A 27,173-nucleotide genomic window follows, 5' to 3' on the forward strand; every position below is an offset into this window, starting at 1 on the left:
TGATACTGTGACTTGAGTAACTATCTCTGAGATGATAATGTGTAATCTATTAACTGGTGATTTCTGTTTTTTTGTTTGTTTGTTTGTTTGTTTGTTTGTTTTTTATAGTTTTGTATTACTTGTACCCTTACACTGCTTTGTTTTGTTTTTTCTCTTTTTCCTTTTAAATAAAATTAAAAAAAGAAAGCATGCTATATGAATATACTATATGAATTTTATCTTAAAAATTAATTCAATACATCTTTATTTTGCCTTCCTAATAAATGTTATTTTCATATCACCATTAACTCATCATACTTAATTTTCTGCAGATAAAACTATAAATAGAAACTTCATTCAGGTTTATTTAAAGAAAATTTAAATATGAATTCAGGGTATTAAATTTAATTACTTTTTGTGTTATGCTATTCAGCCATTCATATTCATATTCTCTAACTTGGTAAGAAATTAAATCAGAAAAAGATTAATGTAAAATCAGACACTTTTACTCCATCCTCACACTGAAAACATGATAATGGATGTAAAGTGATGTCTTTTAAAAGTCAACAAATATTTATGATTATTGTAGGTTAAATATTTATAAATATCATACTAGCTGATAATCAAGGCAGTTTCTGCCTTGTGTTCAGGCTCAACATTTCATAATTATTTTCTACTTTCTTTCATTTTCTTCTGCCCAACTAACAGTAAGTCATGGGAATTCTTACATCAACATGTGTCCCAAGCCAGCCACTTTTTGTCTCCCCAGCCCAAGCCACGTTGCCTTAGTTCCTGTAGCGCCTTCTGTCTTTGCTTTCCTGTTGCATATTCATTACCCTGCCTGAGGCTATTTCAGATACACTGCTCAAAACCAAACTACCAAAGGCCATCCAGAACCTCCCTTCTGAGAATGAGAGCTAAACCCCTAATGTGTTCTCCCAGACACTTGGCAAGTTTCACCCACAATGTCATTTCCTTTGCATCTTTCTTGTATTCACTCTTCAAGCCACTGTAACACCCTTGCTGACTGTAATACACACCAGACACACCCTGAACCCAGGACAGCTGCTGTTTTATGTGCCCAGAATCCTCCAACTCCAGAGTCGGTGTGGCTTCCTCCTTCATCTCCTCACAGAGTCCTATTCAGAGCTGCACACCCCACCAACACACCAGTTCCTACACTACTGTTTTTCAGTAGAATTACAATAATTTTTTTTGTTTGTTTGTTTTTGTTTTTGTTTTGAGATAGGGTATGACTATTCAGTGCAGACTGGTTTTGAGCTCACTTTATAACCCTGGCTGGTCTCAAACTTGCAACGATCCTCCTGCCTCAGCCTCCTGTGTGCTGAGAATACAGATGTGTACCACTACACCGGGCCCCACAGTCTAACATAGTATAATTTATTTGTTTCTTTTTGTTTTCCACCAACATGTAAGTCATGAGAAGATTGTTTCTATTCTCTCTTTTGCCCCTACTGTATCCAGCATCTATCACAGTGGCTGATACATACTTGTTTTTATTGGTAACTTCCTAAAAGCAGTTAATGAGATGGTAGAACTACATGATTGTTTTGAAGTCAAACAATTTAAATTCTGTTTTGACTATAAAAGTCAGATTACTTATACTATCCAAAATAAATTCAAACGTTTATATTTCAACTTGTTGTGTACTCAATTAAATGATTTTTTTGGCAAAATTGACTTTAATATCCGTCTCAAGAGAATAGATAGATAAATACTACTTAGATTACATATTTTTTTAAAAGAAAGAAACAAAAAAATGGATATAAAAAAGGATAGGAAGAATGCAGAATTATAGAAAAATAAATGGTAAGATATCACCAGTTGATAAGTCACATATTGTCATCTTGGAAATAGCTGTTAGGTTACAAAATTAAAGTATGTAGAATGACATTCAAGTAGTGACACTGCCAACAGTTCTGCTCAATGTTCTAACAAAAACTTAGTAATATGGTTATCATTCCTACACACTTATTTTTTATCTTAAAGAGGGTAAGAGTAAACATATCAAAACAGAACAAAATAGATCCCCCAAAAACAAACAAATTAAAGAAATACAGATTTCAAAGCATGTCCACTGGAGATCTTCACTGTTTATCTAATTGTCTCTAGTTTCTTCCAAATAGTGATTATATATTTTTTTGAAACATAGTTTGTCCTTCATTCTGTGATTTTTCTGCAATTAATCTGGAGCTAATTGCTGTCATTCTCAAGACTGCTGGTTTCCATTATAAATCACTGAAGGTGGAGGTGATATCTTATAAACTTTGAAAATGTATCTGTTGCTTCTGGTCAGTTAAAATGTTAGTTCAGGTTTGAAAAATAACGAGGGAAAAATGTGTGTCATAGCTAAACCTGTACTAGGTAAAACTGCCTCCAGCATTCCTAGAGGTTTGAGACGTTTGCAGAGCTACCGAGTTCTCAGCCATAGGATGCCCACTCATGATCATTTCATTTCAGAATCTCCAGAGCATTACGTTCCTGTAGGATCCCAGATATTTTGTGTGCCTTATGTACGAACAGGCCAGAATGCACTGGAAAAAAGTACAGAAAATCTTCACAAATCACATCAATGAGGCAGTCATAACCATCAAGTGAATTTAAAATCTATTTAAATTCTTTTGAAACTGCATAGAAAGTATTATCGATTAGTAGATTCCATCCAATATTGTAGTGAAACAGGCAAGTGTAAAATTCCAGATTTCAATAGCTGTGCCCTTGTCAATACCATGTATCAATTAGTAGAATAAAAATTGAGTTGGAAAAATTCAACACTCCATGAAATAGTTCATTAAGAGAGAGGTTTCTGGCTTTTTAAAAAAATTTTATCAATAGTATTATGACGGCAATAGAAAGTATATAGAGCAATATAGATATGAGCTATTCCAATCTACTCTCACACACACTTATAAGGTTTCTCATAAGAAAACTTGATAATATCTAAGATCCTTTTCTCCATAATGTGCTACTTTAATACAAAGTAAAATGTATTCTATTTATGAATAGGATATGGGTGGCAATTTGGGTAGGAATCCAATGCAATTAGTAAAATATAAAGACATGAATTTCCATTTTCTGCCCCCAGGGGAAGCAGCACTGACGAGTGCCCAATTGCATTTTTATTTTTTATAGGTAATAAGTGAGAAATTGTGTGTAAAAATGAAGCAATGATAATTTTTGTGTTACTTCTTAACTTTATTTTTCTGATTTCAGATCTTCCCCTTCCAGAGGATATTAGCAATGCTATAGCTTAATGTCTGTTTTAGCTGCAAAACTCAAATGCTCCCTTTCTGTTAGAAAATCTAAAGCAGGTGGTATACAGGTTTCGTGACTTGGATTCTTTAAAGGCAAGTAGATTTGAAGTTCAAGTGTGCAGGTTAAGCTGTAATCATAATCCCAGTGACATTTTTCTGAGCAAAAAGAAAACCTTTGTTTTTGAAGGCAATTGTCTATGCAGCTGCAGCTCCCAGCTGCATCACTGCGGTAATCATTCAGCTTTATTGACATTAACTTTGCTTAAAATCCAAAACTGATTTTTATTTGATTCTGACTTCAATTTTCAACGGAAAGTAAAAGTGAGAAATGAAGAGGTAGCAGCTGAACCAGGCATGTAAGCCAGGGCATTGCTGACCTCAGAAGGAATTTGGTCTGGAAGGTGGGGACCAGAAGTTAAAGGGAAGGGGCTTTTGTTCTTAAACTCTTAAAGACAGTCATGATTCAGAAAATCTGCTTTGTCCTTGTGTCTCAGCCAAGAAAACATTCCTCAAAAATGATAGCATGAAGTCTGAGAGATAGAACTCTATATTAATAGTTTTTCTACTACAATGGTTCTTAATGTTGTTATTTCTTGTTCTAGTTTTCCTGGAGCAAGCTTGTGTTCCTTTTACTATGTGAAACTGTAGGAAGGGCGCAGAGCGAGGCACATCATCAGGTGCTCAGTGGTAGTGGAGCACATCCTTATGGACTGACGATAAGAGGGTCATGGGCACAGTGAACATGTGCCTCTGACCGTGTCCTAAGTGTCCTAGCCTGCCCTTGCGAGTCTGAGTCTAGAGGACTCCAAGTCAGAATCTGGGCAATGAAGCCTGGCTCTTTGGGTCAGCATCCCTGGGTAGAAATGGGTGGTTGGCAATGTTTGGTAGGACACATTGCAACAAAAATGGATTCCAAAACTTTATTATGTCAGTTTCATCTCAAAAACATTATTTATGCGTATTTTCCACTGACATAGAACATATCTCAATGTGATACATTAATTGTGCCATATATACATAGTATAGCTAATAAACTCATGTGACATGATGAAATGTTACAAATAGGCTTTGCTGCATTCTAAGAAAGAAAATGTATCCTCTGTGCTTTTTTATTTTGTTGTCATTTCTCTGTAAAAATGATAAAGAAGGAATTTTTCTGTCTCTCTTGTACTTAATGTGTTCTATTTTAACTTCAATGTTCACCTATGGGAATATTTCTCTAATAAACAATGCTCTGTGGGGGAAAGACATTGTAAATCTCATAAGGCCTTTGATCAAAAAACTGTTTATAATTATTTACCTTTGCAAGAGAGATCTGAGATTCAATATTTCTCTTACAAAAGGCACACTTGCAAGCCTCTGGTCAACCTGAGGTATCATCAGCCCTCACCTATATATTATTAAGAAATCAGTGATATCCTCCATACCTCTGAAACTTGGCCAGATCTTTGCCCCGTTGCCCAATGAACAGCCTCAAGATGGTTTTAAGGAATTTGTTCATACTGAGTAAGCTCCAGTAAAATGGGAGAGGGCTCTGTTTGCAGGAATGAGTCACTCAGTGGCTTCTTGGCAACCAGCTTTGGCAATGATTCATCCTCAGAAGAGCCACACGGAGACTGCAAACACCTCTTGAGAATCTGTTTCAGTCATTTCCAGGCTCTGGATTATGATGATTATTGCCTCACACTATCTGTTTCCTAACTGTGGCTGGGAGCATGGTGTTGTGTTGCCTGTTTCCCACAAGCTCAGGCCATAGCTGAAGGTAAGGATCCTGTGGCTGGAGCAACACGCGAGCTTTGTGCTTTCATTTTATTCATGTGAGGGGTCATAAATTCTGTATTTCCAAAGATACAGTGTTTTAGTGAAAAGCAAAATTTAAATTTCCAAAACACTCTCTTTTAATAGAGTATCTAGAATAGATTATAGAAATGTCAAGTCCTGTTCATCACATATTCCATCATTTTCAGTTTGGTTAATTGATAGTAGCTTATTATACATGAGATATTTCCGAAATCAAATGGTGAAAGCATAGTATAAATGATAATATATAGCAGCTGTATTAACTGAATCTCAAGAGAGCAACATAAACTACCAGTTAAAATAGAATGTAGACATAGTATATTAAGGAAAGAAACAAATCCAATATGATTTCTTTGGATATTCAACTATTACTAAGTTAATTTTATCTCCATATACCAATGGGGATAAAATTTTATCTTTAGTATCCTTACCAATATAAGTTGTTTCTTAGATACCAGTGAAAAGTATGTTAGGAAAAGGTATTTAGATCAGCCACATATCAATGGACAGAGAATTCAAGAAATTAGTCATAACAAGGGATAGCTAATCATACAATGCCTAGCACTGCTAATAAACTTTATCAAAGACAGTGATCATCTATTTAAATCCTTTTTGTTAGTGACTACTTATAACTTCTTGCACACAACCAATGGAGGTTGGTAAATCATACCCCATAAACAGCTAAAACTGAACACAAATAATCAATTGGTTTGTCCACGTTTTGTGGTCAGTGACCAATGGAGATTATACTGTAATCATTGTACATGTTTCCCTCCTTATGTATTCATTGCTTCATGGATATATTATCAGAAGAATTCTAATGAGTTTGGCTGTCTGGCTTGATAGTTTATATAAAGTAACCATACCTTGGTCAGTGATAGTAGGTAGGTCAGGATTAGCTAAATACATCCTACAGAAGTTGCATTGAATTCTTTCAAACACAGGTGATGACAAAAAATGATTGATTATGTAACATAATGATCAGTTTTCATCCTTTGTATATTCCATTATATTCAACAAATGATTTTTTATTGGTTAGAAGAAGAAAATATATTGTGGAATTTTTGATTCTCTTTTTTATTAAAGCATTAGGAGAGATAGGCTTCAATAATCTAAACTGTGCCTCTTTGTGGTAATCTCATTTCTTCATTGTGGTAGATAACTTGTATGTTACAACTAAAGGTATGCATACTTTTATCAATTTGTTTTAAAGACCTTGAAACAGAAAACATGCCATTTAGCTTACTTTCCATAATATTTGAGGCTTAAACTAATGGTTAAATTCTTTGCTTATTAGCAGATTCTTGATTCATGATGATGCTAGCTACTGTATCTCACTTAACTACCACCTGGGAAATGACTTATATTTGAGAAAAAAATATATATATACACATGTAACAGTAGAACATTAACAACAGAACTTGTGTATATGTTTCGAGACATACATATATGATCAGGCTAGCTTACACTACAATGTTACTAGTTAATTGGAGTGATTCTTATTGCTGTTGAATTTTTCCATATTTGCTTTCTGATTAACAAGTACTATTCTATATGAATGTACACACACATTCACACATTTATCTACTCACCTATCTCAAATCCTGTCACTTACTGGGAAACAAGGTTGAGCTCTTCCTAGGCTGCCACAAAAGTTAGGAAGAAAGTACAATTAAAGAGACTGTGTGGCTATTTTAGCTTCCAATCAGCAGAGACCATCTGCTGTCCAAGTTCCACGAAGTAAATCCCATGAACCGCTTCCATTTGACTTCACTGGACATCACTGACAGGTGCCAACACGCAGCAAAATCTTGTAAGGCGCACACCTCCAGTTCAACAGTTCCCTGTTGGGATAGGGCAGCAGAACAGCTTTCTGTCCTCTTTGTATCTTTTTGTTATGTTTGCCTAGTAACAAGAGGGTGAGTCAGACTAAGAATCAAATAAAATTCTGTTTGTCCTCTGAAAACATCAGCTAGGCATTTCACATTCTGATTGTTGAATCCTAGAAGACAGATGACCATGTGATGTTCTCATCACTTGCTACAGCTGGTTGTCAAAAAGCCTTGCAAACCCAAATTAATCCACCCCTAGTGGTGGTGAACCTGTGACAGGTATGCCTGTGGGCTATTAGTTATCATTGAGGGCTCTAAAAGTTTCTCCATCACTGAGTCCTTGACCATGTGAGGTTGAGAATAGTTAGCTTGAGAATATTTACTAACTTGAAGAGGGGGAAGGGAGTCGAGAAAGACATGACAACAGGGTGTAGCTAACAGAACTTCATCTCTGGAAATGTAACGAGGCAAAATTGGGGAAAACATTCTCTGCCTATTAAGTGGTATAAGAATCATCATAATAGGTTTCAATGCCTTTTCCCAATTTCTTTTATTTCAGTCTACTTAATGAAAGATGGAGAGAATTATTTAGTGCCATGCAGTGAGAACTGTACAGGTATAGAGCCAGAAGATTTACGCAATGTAAGTGAAAAGTGAGTTTAAGTAATACAGCAGCATTCATTTGACTTACCAGTTCAGTGAAACTACAATTTGGTGACAAGGTCATTTTATACTTCCATGGCAAGTGAGAGATGTGCTTAGGGAAGCAGTTATTGTTACTGTGTACAGCTGTGAAAACAAAAACAGTTGCCACCTGAGGATATTGTTTCCACCATTGTCTCCCCGCACTTGTGCGTCTTTGGGAGCACACCAGTTTCTAGTGTCGTAGTCCTTTGTTCATAGCCTTTTTGTTTTACTGTGATGCTTTTGAATGATTCTGTGAATACCTTAGAGGTAAGGAAATTTGTAATGCCTTCTTAAAGTTATCTAGGTTTTAGAGAAATAACTTTCAAGTGAAAACATGCAGAAGACGGCATTTTTTAAAAGCTCATCTTGACTCTGTGAGTTCCTGGAAATACTGTTAAACACTACATGGCTGTCTCACCAAGACTCACTTATCAGTGATGAGTCAGCTGGGATGACATGAGAAAAACGGCTTTTCATCTCTCAGCATTCTCAAAATATGATCATGAGAAAAACAAATAAACCTTAATTGAGGGGCTCTGTTTGTTTTTTGTACTGGGATGGAACTCACAGCCACATGCTTGCATGGCAGGCGCTTAGGCCACTGAGCTAAATCCCTGGCCCATTGAGGGGCGTTTTACAAAACACCTGACCAGTAAGTGCTCCTTCAAACTTTAAAGGTCGAGAGAGAGAGAGAGAGAGAGAGAGAGAGAGAGAGAGAGAGAGAGAGAGAGACTCATAGCCAAGGGTAAACTAAAGAAAGTTAAAAAATACAGTAAAATGAATGGGGCCCTGAGAGCATTTTAATGTGGGGTAGGTAAAAACCAAGGAAATCCAAATAAAGCATGGACATCTGTCTAAAAAATACCTATAGGTTGCTTTATGATTATGTTGACTGTAATGCAGAGTAATGCCAGATTTTGCATCTAAGTGGGAATAACTTGCAAACAAAAGTTAAATGTTTCCTAGGATTTATCTCAGGTGGTAAATCCCCTAGTCACTGTTACTAAAGAGACTGAAGTGGCAAAGTTTGCTTCATATTCTTTTCTGCTTAGTAACTCCCATTCTAAGAAAGATGCACTCTTTTCCTGTTTCCAGAATGGACAGCGTTCCCAACTGTCTTTTAAGAACATTGATTTGGACTTGGGACACATTTTTGTCACATGTGTACTGCCAAGTAGGTTTCTGTCACATACATGCCAAATTAGCTCTGATCATTCTTTAAAACTTACATATGATCATGTCAAAACTATCAGCTTTACTTAAGAGTTACTTAAGAATTTAATTGTAAAATACCAATACCTGGTTCCAAGTCCCAAGGTTAAATAGAGTTTCTTTTTAAGCCTGTGATTCTTGTATGAATACTAAGATTGGAGAGAACCTGTGGTTTATTACAGTTTTGTCTCAGACATTTAAAATATACCTTCACCTCACTGGGCTACTGATTCAGGGTCTCAGGGTTTCTTCTTTTGCATGCCAGGAGCTGAAAATACCATTCCTTCGAACGAAGACTTCTTACTATTTTTCTTAAATAGTAGATTCATGGGTCTGTGATTGGAGGGCAGCATGGGGAAGAGGACTGTAGAGGAGGAAAAAGAAAAGGTGTGCATATCACGCCATTCCTTAGAGTGTCTGTCTCTCATGACTCTTGGCATCCCAGAACTCTCAACTTTCAAGTGAGCACCACAGGTATGCATAGTACAAAGCTTCCGTTAAAACAAAAAGAATGTCTTATTCCAGCTAGTCTTGGGATAACTCCCTGATCATCTTATTGTAGTTGTTAATTCCTAGAGCACAAGGAGGGAGTATAGTGGCTTCCTCGTTTCCTTCTGACATATATTACATTGTATTGTCCTCTCATTACTTGCCCACAGTAACCATAGCCATAAACTGTGTCCCGGAAATTCATGCAGAACCCTTCAAAAACTTCTTTTCTCAAAATCTGTGCTGGTGCTCTGGATTTTGTAAAAAATAGAAGAACATAAAAAAAATAAAATAAAAGTTGATTTCTGGTGCTTTGAGTTCTGCCTGATCTTTCTGTTTCAGCTCAGTCTTCTAATTCCCTTAAGATTATGATTAAAGCTAAGTTTAAAGTCTAATGAAGATAAAGTCTAAATAAGATAAAATATTATCTTATTGTTTTCAATATTTTAATTTTCATATAAAAATAACTTCTAAGAAAAAAAAAGACCACCCTAGTCTTTGGGTGGGGAGGAAGGAAATTTTCATAATTTAGGGGAAAACGTTTACCTGTCTCTTGTTTAGAAGTGCAAGTCCTTAGGGAAATTGCATCGAGAGTTACCTTAATGGGTATTTTCTCTGGTGGCACGAAGTGATGACCCTGAGGGACACTTCATTGGCCTGAGTTCTTGCAGCAGTAAGGAAAGACAGAGTCACTTTTTCCTATATAGATTTTCTTAAAGCCTGTGTTCTTGGCATTAGGTAATCATCTATATATTCAAAGCTGAAGATTTGAGAAATAGGAGAGGAGAAGGAAGAAATTATTAAGCACTGAAATGAGACAGTTTCCTCTGACCACTAGTTTTTTATGGCTATTCATTTATATAAGAAATAGCTACTCTGGCATAAATGAAGTAGGGAACTGCATGGTTTTTGTTTGACTAAATATATACACGCAAATACCTATATCTCTAAAGCAAAAATAGCCGTCACTGAATAATGTAATAAATGAACTTCCTAGTTTGGGCCAGTGATTCAGATAAAGAAACCAATAACCAGAAAGAGGGAAAATTCTTCAGTGTCCTTGTTGTCAATTATTTTTTTTTTCATGGCAGTGAATCTTTACTTAGGAACTTATTTTAGAAGAAGAAAACTTATTTCAAATCGGACCAAGTACAAATATAGTGAATACATTTCAAGCTTGCATTTGGTAACATAAAATCTCTCATTTTTGATAAATACTCTTTTGATATCTGAATTTGTTTTAGAGGATCTCTTGAGCACTAGTATACTTTCATTTGAGGTCTTTTTATTTAACTGGAGCACATACATCTCTGTGTTACATCGTAGGCAGGACCCGTTAAGTATTTAGCTACAAAAATCACAAATATTCTTGACTATAGCAAAAAAAAAAACCAAAAAAAAAACAAAAAAACCCCCCAAAAAACATATTTTTTACAGCTTGCCTGTGTAGTTCAATTAGCAAAATATTATAAAAACTTCAGTTATAAAACCAGTTACTAAAAAAGGTATTATAGACCATATATCAAAATTCCCATTTCCAGTACTTGGGTTTTTCTTACCTAGACTAGCCCATTTAACACCTGTTGAACTAATTCTTTTCTTTTTAAACATGTTAATGTTAAACTAGATGAATCCCATTGGTGTTGATCAAGGCTTTAAACAATGTTATTATAACACTTCGAGATAAAACATCTCTAAAAATGTGTTATTCTCTACTATATTGATTAAAAATAAAATGAATATTTTGGAACAAGTGTAAATTTGCTATATGTGAAACATACCAGAGCTTTCTAGTTTTAACTCTGGCATTTAATGATATAAATCAATTATGTTATGATCAACTAGTCTCCCCACTTAGAAACCAGAAGCAAACATATATGTTATCTCATCTTCACATAATCAGCAAAAATAAATTACATAAGAGAAATTTGAGAGTCCTTGGGGAAGAAAGGCTGATTTCTGAATGTAAAATATTTGCTTTACTATCCCTCTTATCATGCAGCAAGTAGATGAAATGCTTTTTCCTGTGTGTTTCTGCAGGCTGCATTTTCTTAAGAGATTGTATTTGAGAGTTAAATAGAAGTATTTTATGGCTACAGGCCCCAAAAAAAAGGAGGTGGGGTTGTTAATATTTCTGAAAACCACAACTTGGGAAATGGAGCGAACTAATGCTGTGTCAAATTCCTTGAGGAAGAGATGACGCTTTAGGAGAAAAATGTCAAGTGAAATGCTTAAGATGTATATGGTTGTACTCAAAGTTTTTATTTCTTCAAGTTTTCTTCTGTATTGCTAAAGAGTAGCTATTACTTGCTATGATATATGACAAAATACATTCAAAATCATCTATTTTATTTAGAATTCTAGGACTAGGGTTTTTTTTTTTTTTTCTTTTCTTTTTATTGGTTCTGGGGATCGAACTATCGACTGCCTGCTTGCAAGGCAGGTGCTTATGCCGCTGAGCGAAATCCCCAGCCCCAGGACTAGGGTTTTTTATATTCAAAGGTTTTAATAAGTTATGTCAATAGGGAGTTTTAGGAAGTTTTTATTTAAAAATTGATTCAACAAGAAATAACTTCCATTTCACATGTAAACTACAAGATGGTTCACTCTTTGTATTCCAGTGACATTAAGAGATATTGCTTTCAAAGTTTGAGTGTCAGTGCAATTTTTTATTGTAATTAAATTAGTAAAGAAGATTGATGACTTCATTATAAGACTTTCAATTAAATTTGAGAATTAAAGCAAAAAGGACATGTACCTCCTAATAATTTCCACATCAATAAATTTAAAGTAGTACAATGAAACATAGTTTCTATAGTAAGACCAAATCACATCTGTTAAATATTCAAATGAGCATTATAAATCCAATTTGCAATTCACTTTCTCTCTTTGTAGGTACTTTTCTGACTAAATTTGTGCTTTCTTTACCTGATCTACAAATCACTCATCACATCAAGCTTTATTAAACAAGAAACTGCTCTTGCATAAAGTACACCACATGATAGTACTATACTTTGAATTTATTACAGACCATGTATGTATATTGCATGAATAAGGTTTCTGAAAGATCTCAATTCTTTTTAAACTCTTTCTTTAGAAATTTATTTGTAGGTTTCTGTATTCTTTTGTCACATACAAAATGGAAGAAACTTTTCAGGCATTTATCTAGATGCTTAAGTAATTTCCAATTCTGATTTGAACTATCCTTGAAATTCATATTTACTAAGTTAAATTTATGTTCATTGAGCATACCACTGTCACTATAAAGAAATGAGGATGTATAAGAAAAAATCATTGGTGGAGGTAGGACCAGAAGTCATAATTTTTTGTTTGTTTGCTAGCATGCTCTCATACCATTTTTAAGTCCAGAATAGATAAAATTTAAACTGAATCTCATCTTACAGAAATTATACAAGAAAAAGAAACTCAGTCATAAATAAGAGTTCCATAACAGTAAATGATTTCCATCTGGCTTAGAAGATTCTAAGACCTTACTTTAGTTTTCCTTGGAAACTCAGAGTAGATTATAATAGTTATGATTGTAGGTGTGGTGACTAAAGTAAACAATACTACATTTGCTCTTTGTTTAATACATTCAATTACTCAACTAGACCTATTGTTCTAAGGTGAAGATAAAATTTTAAATAGTGTAAATTTTTCTCCTGTGTGAATTATCATATTTGATTTCAGTACAGTAGGAGAGATGTTGAATACTTAATAATAATTATCAGTCGTAAGTTACTGTGTTTTGTTCATTTCTTTTAGGGCCTTGTAAGCTTTCTATAGTTATAAATATAGTGTGTATGTTAATATTTGCACAATACTAGGTTTCAGCTTTTATCTACACTAAAATTTAAAAAAAATTCATCTTAGACTAAGTTAAAGATCATTCTAGAATATATTTTAAACAGATCGGAGCTAGATTGATCACTTCATTATAAGACTTTCAATTACATTTGAGAATTAAAGCAAAAAGGACATGTACCTCCTAATAATTTCCACATCAATAAATTTAAAGTAGTACAATGAAACATAGTTTCTATAGTAAGACCAAATCACATCTGTTAAATATTCAAATAAGCATTATAAATCCAATTTGCAATTCACTTTCTCTCAAGAATTTGTGCTTTCTTTACCTGATCTACAAATCATCACAGCAAGCTTTATTCAACAAGAAACTGCTCTTGCCTAAAGTACACCACATGATAGTACTATACTTTGAATTTATTACAGACCATGTATGTATATTGCATGAATAAGGTTTCGTACATTTTTTATTGAAGTGTATTTCAATTACCACTTCCAGGCCTTATTTTCATCCTGCTTTATATTTGTCTTATCAGGCTAGTGATATTGAAATAGTTTGAATGTGAAATTGTAAAATATTTAGAAGCTGAAGGTAAAAAAATTTACAAAAGAACAAAGAGGTGATTTAAGAATCTTTTCTGGACTACCAGGAAATACTTAACTACATATAAACTGTCCTGAAGTATAATCCAAACAGATGTCTTTTTTAAGCACCTGTTGGAGTCCACCCTGCAATTGGCCCTTTAAATTGGATGGAGTTCTAATTTTCCAAAAGCAGTCTTTAAGCAAGTTGGAATGTCAGAAATGCACATTTGCTGCTTATATTCCTGTGAAGCAAACTAGTTCCTGAATTACCATGTTGATCACTTGATTTTGTAGTTAAGAGAGAAGTCTACAAATACCATTAGGACTGACTAGCTTTGTTTATAGAGGTTTATTAGATGGAGTTGATTAAGCCAATGAAAAAAACATTATTTTTACCTTCTGAGGAGTCTGTTAACAACTTGTTAATAATGAGAACTGTAAATTGAAGAAGGATGAAACTTCATCTTAACTTTCATCACTCCCAAGTAGATCTATATTTGTATTTGAGTATAATAAAATAGCTAAAATGTCACATCACTTAGCACCAAACATGACTATGGCTGATTCTATTCCAAAACGGACATATATAAGCTGTATTAGTAGCATTACATGATGATTACTTTCATCACGTCTATGTATAGTATAGTACTGAGTCAAACATTGTCAGGCTGGAGGTCATGGGCTATGCATAGCTATTTAAATACGTTAGGTTTGAGACAGCCGAGTTACTCTCTGACCTGGCTTTAGTGAGTGGGCAGATCATCTTCATCTTTATGCCTTCCTGCCCTTTCTAAAAATAGTAAGGCCTTTAACAAGGAGATATTTTAAGCTGCTCATATTCACTTGTCTCATCAGAGAAGCTTATTTTGGCCACTTGCATGTGTCAAATTTACGTGTGTGCATAGACTTTGGAATACTAGCCCATGCTTCTCACTACTCATATAAGAGACTGGCAAGCTTAAAGGCCCTGGGATTGCTAGCTGAGAGTGTGGGCTACATGAGTTGGTAAACATAAATGAAAGGAAGACACTTTTTAAGAATGTGAATATGCTCCTGAAATCATCCATTTCAGACATTTGCACATCAGCCCTCAGTTTTTCGGATCTGTTTTCCTAAGACCTGGCTGTGGTTTTTCTTCAGAGACCTCTGCGATTGTGTCACTTTTAATAAATATTTATAGGAGGCACTGCCAGCCTGTGGATAAGGGAAACTAATGAGAAACTGCTATCCAAAATCTGAACGACAAAAACAAAGCCAAGCAAAACCAAAACAAAGCCAAAAAAGAGCAACTCAAACAATCCGTGCTCACAAGAAGACACGTAGAAAAATACCAAGATGTAACTTTGATTTGATAACTGGATTTATCAGTCCCTTGACTGGCATGCAGTGGGTACTTTGTATTTTTCTACTTTGAAAACAATTGCAAATCTATGTTATTCTGCACAACTGGGACCAAAAAAAAATATGAGTGTGAGGAACCAGAGTCTCTAAAAACAGGATGGAAATTAAGCAGGTAAACCCTGTTCCAGAGTCAGGTCATTCCGGTACAGATGTACGTGGTGCTCGTGTTTGCTCCTCTAAGAAATTTCCATTTTTTCGCATCAAAAAATCCAGATATGAAGCTGAAGCTGCATTCTTCGCCAACCTGAAGCTGTCTGATTTCAACATCATTGACACCCTTGGAGTTGGAGGTTTTGGACGAGTAGAACTGGTAGGTGGATCGTTCTTGAAATGATTTTGAAAGCCCTCATCTTCCCTTTATTGCTTCTCCTATATGACTTCTTTCTTTTCTCTTTTCATTAATTATTGTTGTTCCTAAATATTCACCAAATGCCCTTAAAGAGGCATGTCTGTGTTTGGAATAAGTGGGTTATGCTATGTAATCTGTAGGCTAACAATAACGTAAACATCAAATTACTTTTTAGAAAACATTTTCAAATTAAGTAAAAGGTAAATATATTATGTAATGAGGAGGCATAAAGAACTTTTTACTCTGTTGGTAATCTGTAATCCACATTTACTTAGTTCTGAGCAGTGCTCATGAACTTGTTATTCTTTAACTTGTTATAAAAATTTGAATGTAAATTTCAGTATAGATAGAATACTGGGAGATAAAGATATGAACTAAATGGCACAGCAGTAGCTAAAATTCTGTAGTTATCAGAGCCCAGATTATAGTGGTAATGAATGTTTTATAGAGTTTATTTCATATTACTTTATATATTCAGCTAAGTGGTGAAGAAGATGGAGACATTTTTGAACAAGTTTATACATTAAACACATTTCAAAAATGTGGACTAGAGAGCTTGTAAGCATGTCCTGATTGTATTTGTTTTAGACAGAAACTTAAAAACTGACATCTTTTTCCAAAAATCAGAAAAAAAAATATTCTAGTGACTGAGTTAGCAGTGTTTCAAGACCATGCAGACGTAAACCCTTTTGAGAATGCCGATTCATTCCCATCTTGCTGTGAACCCAGAGGAGTCCCTGATATCAGACACCAGTACAGTGTGTGAGGAACTCCCTGAGCCTGAGTGCAGTTCTGTAAACAGTTACTATTGCCATCTGGAGTCGGAAGAAATCCCTCTCCATAAAATGCTATGACCCAAAGCAACTTCTGTTGTTAGTGTATTCGTGTTGCAGTTGTGATTTTTGACTATGACAAGCAGAAAATGTCTATTTACTTAAAAATTTCTAAGAAGATTTTATCTAGGCATGGTGGCAAATACTTATAATCCCAGCTATTTGGGAAGCTGAGGCAAGAAGATTAAAAATTCAAGATCAACTTCAGCAACTTAGTGAGACTTGGTCTCAAAATTAAAAATTAAAATAGAATTAAAAAGCCTGGGGATATAGCTCAGTAGTAGAGTTCCCTTGAGTTAAATCCTCAGTATCATTCAATCAGTCAGTCAAAGAAGGTTCTAAAGCCATAAAGTGTTCCCTTAAATTTGCATTATAGTTCTTTTAACAATGATCATAAAATACTATATTAATGCTACATTTTTGAGTGGATGGTCCATAATATGCCTCTTAGATTCTGAGTATTTTAAATTATGAGACTAAAAATCAAGTAAGGTTCTACAAAACCTCATAATTTTATGAATTATGCAATTTGATGCACTTTCACATTTATGTTTTAAGGATTTTAGTTTGTGATGGGTTATAATTATTTGTAGAACTAAAAAAGATTTATTGCCAGCATTTGAACACCTTTGATCTGGAGGTATGAAGACATACAAGCAGCAGAGAAGGTAAAATTTTACCATAAAGGTTAGATTTCATGGTGTGTTCATTTGCATAATTATATGTACCTAATAATGTACCTAAACTCCCTGGTTGATTAAGCAATAATAAAAGACAGAATTCCCCAAAGGTTTAGTTTGGGGACTATTTGTTAATAGTTTCTTAAATATTTTTCAAATATTTAAATTTTCATTTAAATATTTTAATTTTCAAAGACTATAAAATTGGTGTTTTGGTTAACAATAACAAAAAAAATTAACATGACAACTTTGTGAATGTCCAGAAATCTGATAACTTCAAGTTACCCAAGAGATATGTTACATACAGGAATTTAGTTAGGGTTTTTGAAAAAACATTGGCAATATTGAAAATAGCTTATAATAACTAAAAACAACTCAAGATGAACAATTAAGTGCCAAGCTGATAGGGCAAAACTTGTAGAAAATGATATGAAACATATGAGAGGCACAAGCAACCAGCCACAAAATTAGAATAAATTTAATTGCATAAAAAGTAATACAGATTAGTAGATGCACAAAGGCCTTGGATTCAGTCTTCAGTACACGCACAGCAAACTAATACAGATTAAAAGGGCAAAATATGTGGGTGCATGGTGGTATATACATGTTTCTCTCTCTCTCTCTCTCTCTATATATATATATATATATATATATATTTATATACAATCTGTATATATTTAAATTTATACATTTTTATATATAACCTCCACTTTAGGAAAGACTAAACAATTCAGTGCACTTTTTGTTTCATGGATACTATATTCTAGTATTTTATACAAATGTTTATAAAACAGTAAAAATTGTTATCTCAAAGAATTAATTTTGGTTGGAAATATAGTCCATTTTTCAAGAACTTCAGATAGTATTGATGAATGATAAATCCTTTATGAGTCATTAGATTTCATGAGTCCTTAGCAGGAGAAATATCTACCCCCTCAAATTCTGTACTTGTATCTTATATTGTCTTTCATCTCCCAAAGCACATTGGAAGATAAGCAGAGTATACAGATTGTCTTCAATATTCAGTGTGGAACAGCCATGTTTGTGATCCCTGCTCTTATTATTTACTGTTTTCTTGATCTTATTAATTATTAGATATGAGAAATATTCTTCTCTATGGTATTTTAGTTTTTAAAAGTATTTAGTGGTGCTGAATGTGTGAGACTGACCTTGACACTTGACTGAAATTTTACAGAAAATTGTCATTACAGTTGTAATTGTCATTACAATTACAGATGAGATAATTCCATCTTTACAGTAGTGTTGATACCATTCATAGGAAGTGGATGTAGAGCCACATTCTGTTGTGATTACAGAAATATTCACTCATCTTTGAGTATGACACATGCAAAATAATTTTACCAACATTAGAGGGTGCTATTTATAAACAACATAACTTTCATATACACCCATTTCACATGTGTGCATAGTGCTGAACATGTTAATATGAAGTGTGCATAGTGCTGAACATGTTAATATGAAGTGTGCATAGTGCTGAACATGTTAATATGAAGTGTGCATAGTGCTGAACATGTTAATATGAAGTGTGCAATACTTATACCTCAGATGCAGCTTAGCAAAAATGATCAGGCAAGTAACACTGCAAAGTAGTACAAGTTATACTTTATAATACTATTTAAAAACTTTTACCCAGAGATAAGTTTACAAGATTATAAACTCTTCAATAGGGCAGAAAGGGTTTGGAAATTTGAAATTTTGAACTTCCATTTCTTGTCAGTGCTAAAAATAGAGTTTTTCATTGCTGTGTGACATACAGATTACCTTTGTGTGATTTTTGCATAATATATACCTTCACAGAGTTCTTAGCATTACTTAATATTTACCATTTGGCAATATAGATAAATTTAGGTACAAAGGAAAACACAGATTAAAGATTAATAACATAGAAACAAAGCTTTGTAAATAAAGAGGGAAAGAGGTTAAAGTGAAAAGAGTGGATTGGGAATAAAAGAGGAATCAGAATATATCACATGCTGGTACAAATTCTTTGTGATGACTATGATCACTATACATGTCTAAAATGTACCAATAAACCAAATTTTAAAAAATGTTTTCATGTAAGACAATTTCTAAATAATTTATTTTCAATTTTTAAAGATGAAAACATAAGAAATGTAAATATTTGTTCAAAATCTTGTAGTAAAGGTCTTATATGCATGAGAATTCTGTCCTTAAGCTCTCTGGTCTATTTCATAAAGACTTTTGGCATAGCTGACCTAATTTATTTACTGTCACATATGTCCCATTCACAACCATTACCTTTGAGCTGTTTTGCACTGCTTTTTTCTGCTCTTTAGCTTGCAACATGTTTTTTGCAAACCAATTTATAAAACATCTTCCAGAAGACCACATTCTATTATTACTTGCAAGAACAAAAACAAAAAACCCTAAAACCTCCAAAAAACAAACCAAAACAATAACAAAAAAACAAAACAAAAAACAGTTCTCCCTTTGAAGGTCTACAGAGAATACTACGACCTTGGCTATTGCCCCACTCACTTGCATTGCTTCCTGTCTTGCTACACAGGGCTTCCTCCATCATGTTGGTAACCCCAAATTAGTCATGAGCGACTTCACTATTTTTTTTTTTTTTTTTTTTTTTTGTGGTACTGGGGATTAAACTCAAGACCTAATGCTTGCCAGGCAGGCACTTATGCTATTGAGCTAAGCCCCACCCCCCTTTTTTAAAAAATAAAATTTACTTACTAATGTTTCAATCAAGGCATCTTCTTCATTTACTAGGGATGATTGTAAAATAAGATTAGCTCTACAAATCGTAAGTGAAAATGAGTCCCATTACTTCATAGTCAAATTCCTAATTTATCTTTGTCAGAGAAATGCCTTCTTCCAGGATAAGAGTTGTACAAATCAAGGACACACTGGTTTCTAATCTGGCATTACTAAACAGTAATTGATTTAAATTTTAGAGACTGAATCTATTTATGCAGGTATCCAAATATTCCCCATACCAGAAAACCATACTTGAATAAAATGTAGGAGCAAATATATATAACCCATCCTTTTGTATTTTATTTTTTCTATATTATTTACTATATGGGGCAAACAAAAGCTCCAGTTAATGTATAAATTTAAAAAAATTATTATAGTAAAAAACTGATTGACATTAGACCCCCTGAAATTACTCCCTCTTACCTGAAACACATTTATCCCATTATCTTTTACTATAAATGTTCAAAAGACTTACCATATTTTTAGATCACTCCTTGAATATCTTTGTAGTAACACAAAATTTAACAAAAAATGGCTCTTGGCTCAAGGAAATCACAGTCTACAGTCATGTGTATCCAAAAATCCCAAACAAACACAAAACAAAACCAAGAAGCCCTAGCAAAGTACAAAGAGCACATCCTCTGTGCAGGGAGACAGAGGATTTTTTTGGAGGAAGACGAGGGAGGTATTTTGAAGGCAGATTGAGAGTTAAGGCTTCAGTATGAATATCTAATGCATTATAGTTCTTGGTTGTTAAAATGAAACAACTAAGAACAAATGTTTATTAATAAATAATATTATTTCCTTACTAAAAATAACCTTTGGTTTGATGCCTACTGTATAATTTTTAAATTGCTTTCACAGCCATTATGTAATTCTGCCTTAGGTACCCTGGGAGTTCTGGAGGAAAACACAAGTTGTGATCCACATGTCACAGGAAAAATGTCAAGAACAATGCATATAAGTGCTTTATGTCTTTAGAGTCATCAAGGGATTATTACTTCCCAGAATTAAATTTTAAACTAGAAGTTTTTATGTTGTTATGGCTTCAAAAAATATTTAGAGTCTTACCACCACCACCAAGAAATCAAGTAAGAGTTACATCAATGTCCCATGTATATGTAGGCTGAGAGAAAGATTCAAGCACCAGGACTAAACATAAAGCTTCAGTCGAGGGCCTGATGGTCTTGTGTGCTCATCTATTTCTGTCAAAACTTCAGGGATTCCAGCTTCTCTAACTCATTTGTTGCTCCCATTTAGTGGCAAAATGTATGTGGAGAAAAAAACAAGCAGACAAATAATAAGGGCCCTAAAAGCTGGAGCTGTGGAATTAGACTCTCTGATGTAGGTCTTTCTGACTGTATGCTTAGTCGCTAAACCTCCTTAGCCTCAGTTTCTTCATAGGCAGAATGAAGGTATTTATAGAATATATGCTTTACAATGTTGCAAAGATTAACTTAAAGTTTCCAAACAGTGCCTCACACATCGCTGTAGGTCGATGTGTTGCCAATATTGTTTTTTATTATAACGCTGATTGTCTTTTATTATTAAACCAAGCTAATGATAACTATCTTCATATGCCATTTTCAGTTATGCCCATAGGATAGTAAAGGAATTTGATGGCTTTATTCCTTTTGTTCCCATTGGTAGGTCAAACACTGAGAGTACAAGTGTTTCTCCAATATAAATTAGAGCCTGAGGTTTTCAAAAATGACCTCCCATTACAGTATCTATTAAATTCTCCCAAAGTGTCAAGGCTCTTTATTTTCTGTTGTACCATAAGAGGAGATGAGAAGCAATTTTCAGTCTTCCACATGCTGAACCTGTATGCACTTGAAGCAGTCTGGGTGCATTTATCCATTTCTCTTCTGAATTGTAAAGCCCCATCTCTAATCTCTCCATTGGAATTCGTTTTCCATGCATACTGCTGGATCATATCCTAGCACTTCATTCTGGAATAAGAGCAGGCTCTTGGCAACAGCACTGCTAAGGTGACCTCTCATCCCTTCTGTGAATACAGCCACAATTGTGAATCCTGTAGTTGGACTGCCATGGAAAAGCAATGTGTCAGCAAGTTGAAAAAACCGCCCCACGTTCCTACAACCACACGGGTGTGACAGGGTCTGCAAGGTGTGCATCTGTATCCTTCTCTCAGCATCTTGGGCAGCCACTTTGACACTTTGCGGAGAATCAGGTTTTAAGGATAATGCAAACCATATGAAAAAAAGTAAGAGACTGAGAGGCGATTAAGCAAGAAATTAAGTGATAATCCCATTACTTAGTCAACATTTTGTTTCATCAATACAAAAGACAAAGGGTTTAAGTCCAAAGAGAAATACTATGTAAAATGAAACATTTCAGGAGGTTCCTTGGCGAAGCCACACAGCACTGAATAGCTGTGGGATCACTGAGGAGCATCTGCCGTTTGTCCCACAATGATTTATGCTGCGGAGGATGATGCCTGGGGAAACCTTCTGCCCTAAAGCCTTGAGTCCTCTTTAACTAAGGCGAATGGACACTTACCACTGCTCAAAAACTGAGAGTTTGCATCATTTTAACACAATCTTCATCCCAGCCATACTCTCCTTGATATGTTATTATGCAAGGCTTCATTTTATGCTAATTCTTTGAATAGAATCATTGTGAATGATAATTTTGGCTTCTAGGAAAATTAGATATGTAGATAGTGAGTGAAGATTCAATCTAATAAACACTAATTGAGCCATGCATAGTACAGTAACAATATATTCCAGCTTCTTAAATAACCACAAATTAGTTTCTAAGCAGAAATTATGATAGTAAAGTCTCCGTTTCTGTACTGGGACAGACAAAAATAAAGTAAGATAATGCCTTCCTTTATCTTGTTACCATAGAACATATATTACTTTTACAATAATAACCACTATACAATTTAGACTACATGAAAGACAACTTATAAAACAGTTACTCTCTTATATATGCTGTGAATCTATAGGAATTCTATATACCTATCAATTGAAGTCCATGTTTTTATTAAAAATATTTCAAGTTAGTATCCTTCCATAAGATAATATATCAATAGTTCCTCTTGTAAACCTCCCTGTGATTCCAGAAAAGTCATTCTAATTTAAAAAGCACTGTAAATATATTTTGAGGGACTAAGACAATTGGTAATAAAATAGTACATCAAGAAGTTAATATTTAGGTCATATGCAACTTTTTATTTTCTGTGTGACATATATTTTTTACCTAATAAATTTATGAATATCACCTCAATAGTGTTACAACCATAATGTTACAGTTATACATGGGATAGCACAGCTAAAATTAGCTATATTTAGAAACGGCCTATAGGTCCCTCAACCTGTGAATGCACAAAAGCAATGTAGTATATATACACTGCAGAGGACTCTCAGCCATAAAAATATAAGCTTTAGTCATTTTTAGGATAACATAGATTTTAAGACCAAAATGTTATACAAAAGAAATCAGATACAGATGATTGAGTATTGTGTGTTTCTCTGAGAGGTCTAAAATATAAATGATTTTAAAAGTAAAATAGGTATGCCTCATTTCTCTGAGCACCCACACTGCTTTGGAGTGCATCCTGTGTCTAACTATAGAAAATCATTCCCATGATGCAAAAAAGTGTAAAATAAGTGAGGATAGAAGAAAATACGGAGGAGGACTCTAAAAATGGGAAGCAGATAAGGGGAAGAAAGCCTTCAGGGGGTAAAAATGGACAAGATGTGATGTATATGTGTGTGAATTCCTCAAAATGAATGCAATTCATGAATGCAATGTATGAATTGCAGTCATATGATAATAATAAAAATCATGCCTACAAAATGTACCACCAAAAGAAAGAGTGAAAATCCTCAGATAGTCTTTGTGAAATAGGGAAATATCAAATATGATTCTGGCCCTTAAGAAAGCCCTGCCTTCTCTTAAAAGAGATAACATTAATGGATTTGAAAACTGAGCAACAAACTCCTTTAATACTGGATTGCATCATAAATTATGCAGAAAAGTTCTTAGTATGTTGGAAGGGCGAGGTCTTTTGGAGCTGATGGAGTAGAGACGGTCCTGAGAGGATATGCACAACTGAAGCCAAGGTTGGAGAATAGGTTGGGATTTAAGTGGACAGATGGGAAGAGGCCACTCCAGGCAAAGGTTACAACATAAAAGGCCACATGGTGTCACAGGATATCAAAGCGAGTGGCTAGATTCAAGTGAAATTGTATAAAGAAGCAGGGGGAAATATGGCTAGATAGTTAATCCATGGAGTAAGACGGTTTTCTTAAAGAAGATTAGATTTGCAATGAGAAATAGGTGTTTCATTAGGTTACTGAAAGTGTGCAAACACAAACTCAGCTATGAAATGAAAGAATGCATCATAAGGTGACTCGATGAGCTATTTTTAGGTTGTACTGCTCCCAAAAATAAACAACATAATTTTTCTTCTGACTAGTTTAGTTGGCTCCAAGATGTAGTTCACATCTCTGCAAATTTTGTGTAAACACTTTATAAGCAAGATAGTACACCATGAGATGGGAAAACAGTTTCTTTGTATTAGTAAGAAAGAAAATAGACATGGTATTTTATATTAAATTACATGGTTTAATTTTGATTTTGGGAAAAAATATGAAACTGGTAAATCTGCATGATTCAGACTAGTTCATTAGCCATTAAACCTATGGCTAATTCATATTCTGTCCCTCATGTTAGTATGTCCCCTGAGACAATGTGTGCACCGAGGTATGCAGTACATTAGCTTGAGCAGTGAGCTAGGAGGTGGGAAGTTTTCTTAGGCCAACTTTGTTTATCTAATTTTATTCTTAGCCCTTAGCACCAGCAAGTTCCTATAGAATTGGGGAGACACTAAGTACACAGGATTCTAAGTAAAGAAGTGAAACTACTCAGAGCCACAATCCCATTACCCTATAATATTAAAGATTACAGTCCCAAGAACAGAATGGTTTAAATGTTCAATGTGACCATTTTTGTAGACTGAGCTAGTATAATCCCTGAACAATAAATACCAGTAGAAGTGACAAATTATTTAACTACACTTGAAATAAATTTATATTTATAAAAATCTTATAATCTATTTTGAAATACAAATATAGGAAGGATGAAGTTTCACTATTTTAAAAAATTATCAGAAAGGGTAAAATTTGATGGTAGCATGATTAATAAACTAAGATGTAATTATAAACAGTTGATTAATATTTTTCTAGTATGTGAAAATTTATAAAACAGTGAAAATTTATAAAACTATTTTTGCCTTGTATCTCATAACTAAGACTAGAATGCAAAGCCTTTTCATGAGATAGTCTGACCTATGTCAGAATGAGAGTTGAGTTTTGCAATATTATGTGATTTTCTGCTTCATTTCAATTTGTTTTAAACCTTCAAAGTCAATAAATAAAAAAAATATGGTACTGAGTTCTACTTATGTAAAGTTTTAGGTTAAAAGTGTCAAAATAAAGTAGTTTTAGGTTTAAGTGTCAAAATAAATTATGTGAGGTATTCAGGTCCTCAAGTTAGAAATAAATAGGCAAATTTTCAAAAATGATAAATATAATTGTATTTTTATATGTGTGAGATTGTGCATAGAAATTAAAGTGTTAAATAAGGGAAAATACATGATTATTTGACAAAGGAAAATGAATTTAATGTGAGTATAAACCTAAATTTTAATAATCATCAAAATAAAATTAATTTAGCACAGATAGTAGGGAACAAGAATTTTATACTTGAAGAATAATTTTTAAACTTCACTTTTCAGCAGTCTTCAATTAATATATGCAGCATAGGCAACCTTTTAGTAAAAACAAATCTATATTATTTTTGAGGAAAATCATGCATATTCTCTGAAATCAATAAAAGTAATTTCTGTGAAACAGTTCAATTCTTTACTCATTGTATAAACAAAAGTAAAAGACCATGTTGCTGATTATAAACTAGATAATTAATTGATTTTATGTAAAAAAAAACCCTATCAATTCTATAAAAATAGTTTTATTTGCTTTGCCCAATTGTAAGTTAATAATATAGTTGTTTCCTGATATTTCCTGTCACAGCTGTAGAACTGACATTGTCTGAAGGCAAGTTACACATCCAGTGGGATTACGACCTTTTGGATGAGGGATTAATGTGAATTGTAGTACGAAAAACAAGGGTGGGATCTGTTGATTGTTTGCCAATTGTTCAAAGGACAATAAATCAGGTGCAGAGGCATAAAGCACATACGACACCACCTGAGGTCTCTTTTCTGAAGATGGTAGACTAGTCTAACCTCCTTTTCTTTTCACTCTATAACTTCTCAAAAATTCCTTATCATCCTTATTTATATTAAATATGGGTTACTTAAATCACAGACCATTGCAAATTGTTTGTAGACTACTTACATTGATAAAGACAGCCAAACATACAGCCCAGTTAAAGAAAACCAAACATACATAAATGGCTTTATTGTTGCTTTATTCCTATAACTCAGGTTAGTTGTTGAAAATTTTGTGCTATTTTGTGTACATAAAAAATTTGCCATTTTTATTTATGCATCCATGACAATTACGGATCTGCCTAGATTCCGTGATGCCTTCAGGGCTTTTTGCTTGTTCTTAGGTAACCTCCTGTTATTTTTACTTAATGTCATGTTGTGTGAAGATTAGCAACATGAAACAGAAACTCATCCCCTTTATGTGTGGGTTAAGCAACAAAGAAAATAGAAACTCTATCTCCCAAAACAAATACAGAATCTGTAAACTTGAATTGGACATGTATATGTTCAAAGTAAACTGGCCACATTTCCTGAAGTTAGATTTGTATTATTCAGATATTTTCCCATGTTGCATTCCATTTGGGAAAGATTTTTCGATGATTTTCATAAGGTTAAATATAATTAACATGCTTTTAAAAATATGTTTATTATGTCAAATCACAGATGTATTGAAACTTCTAGTAAGGACTTCAAGGCCTTAGAGATAATAGCGTTTAGTACCTTGTTTTCAGAGAAGTGGCTTGCAGCCCAGTGAGATTATGATTAGTGATACACTTACTACGTGAAAGGCACTATTAGTGGAAGGACAGGACCCAGGTTTCTGGTGTAAGGTTTCCTAAGCTGACTGCTATTGCACTCTAGTGTTACCTACCTGAATGAAGCCATGAAGAGATTCACCCTGTCTTACCACATAGAAGTACAATTGGAATTATGTTATAAAGGACTGTTATGTAAATGAGAAATATAATACTGACAGTTCAAGCCTTAAATTTAAAAAAATTGATGTAATTACAATGTAGTTTTAGAGACAAATTTCTTTTAAAATAATACCTATACAGCAAAATAGATGGTCAACTCTTAAAGGTTAAATAGATGAATAATGTGCATTGTATGGGCCAATTCATGAGCAGTGTTACTGAGCCAGTTTTAACCTTGCTTCCCTGGGGAGGCTGGCAAACCTTTTAAAGAAGTATCTTAACCAGCTAGAAAGTGAGCATGAATTTAAAGA

The 27,173-nt window shown here is 34.0% G+C and overlaps 1 protein-coding gene across 3 annotated transcripts in view; it reads left to right on the forward strand.

Moving 5' to 3' along the window:
• The window catches only part of Prkg1 (protein kinase cGMP-dependent 1), a 1,159,508-nt gene that overhangs the window by 1,106,138 nt on the left and 26,197 nt on the right, over window positions 1–27,173 (forward strand). For all 3 annotated transcript variants that reach the window (XM_063239051.1, XM_003473935.5, XM_023566675.2), the window contains one exon: window positions 15,281–15,377. In XM_063239051.1, the coding sequence (XP_063095121.1) occupies window positions 15,281–15,377 (97 nt within the window). The remainder of the gene's footprint in view (window positions 1–15,280; window positions 15,378–27,173) is intronic.

This window comes from Cavia porcellus, unplaced genomic scaffold (genome assembly GCF_034190915.1).
Source record: "Cavia porcellus strain 051 isolate PalLab524CR breed Dunkin Hartley unplaced genomic scaffold, mCavPor4.1 scaffold_28, whole genome shotgun sequence".
Classification (NCBI taxonomy): Eukaryota; Metazoa; Chordata; class Mammalia; order Rodentia; family Caviidae; genus Cavia; species Cavia porcellus.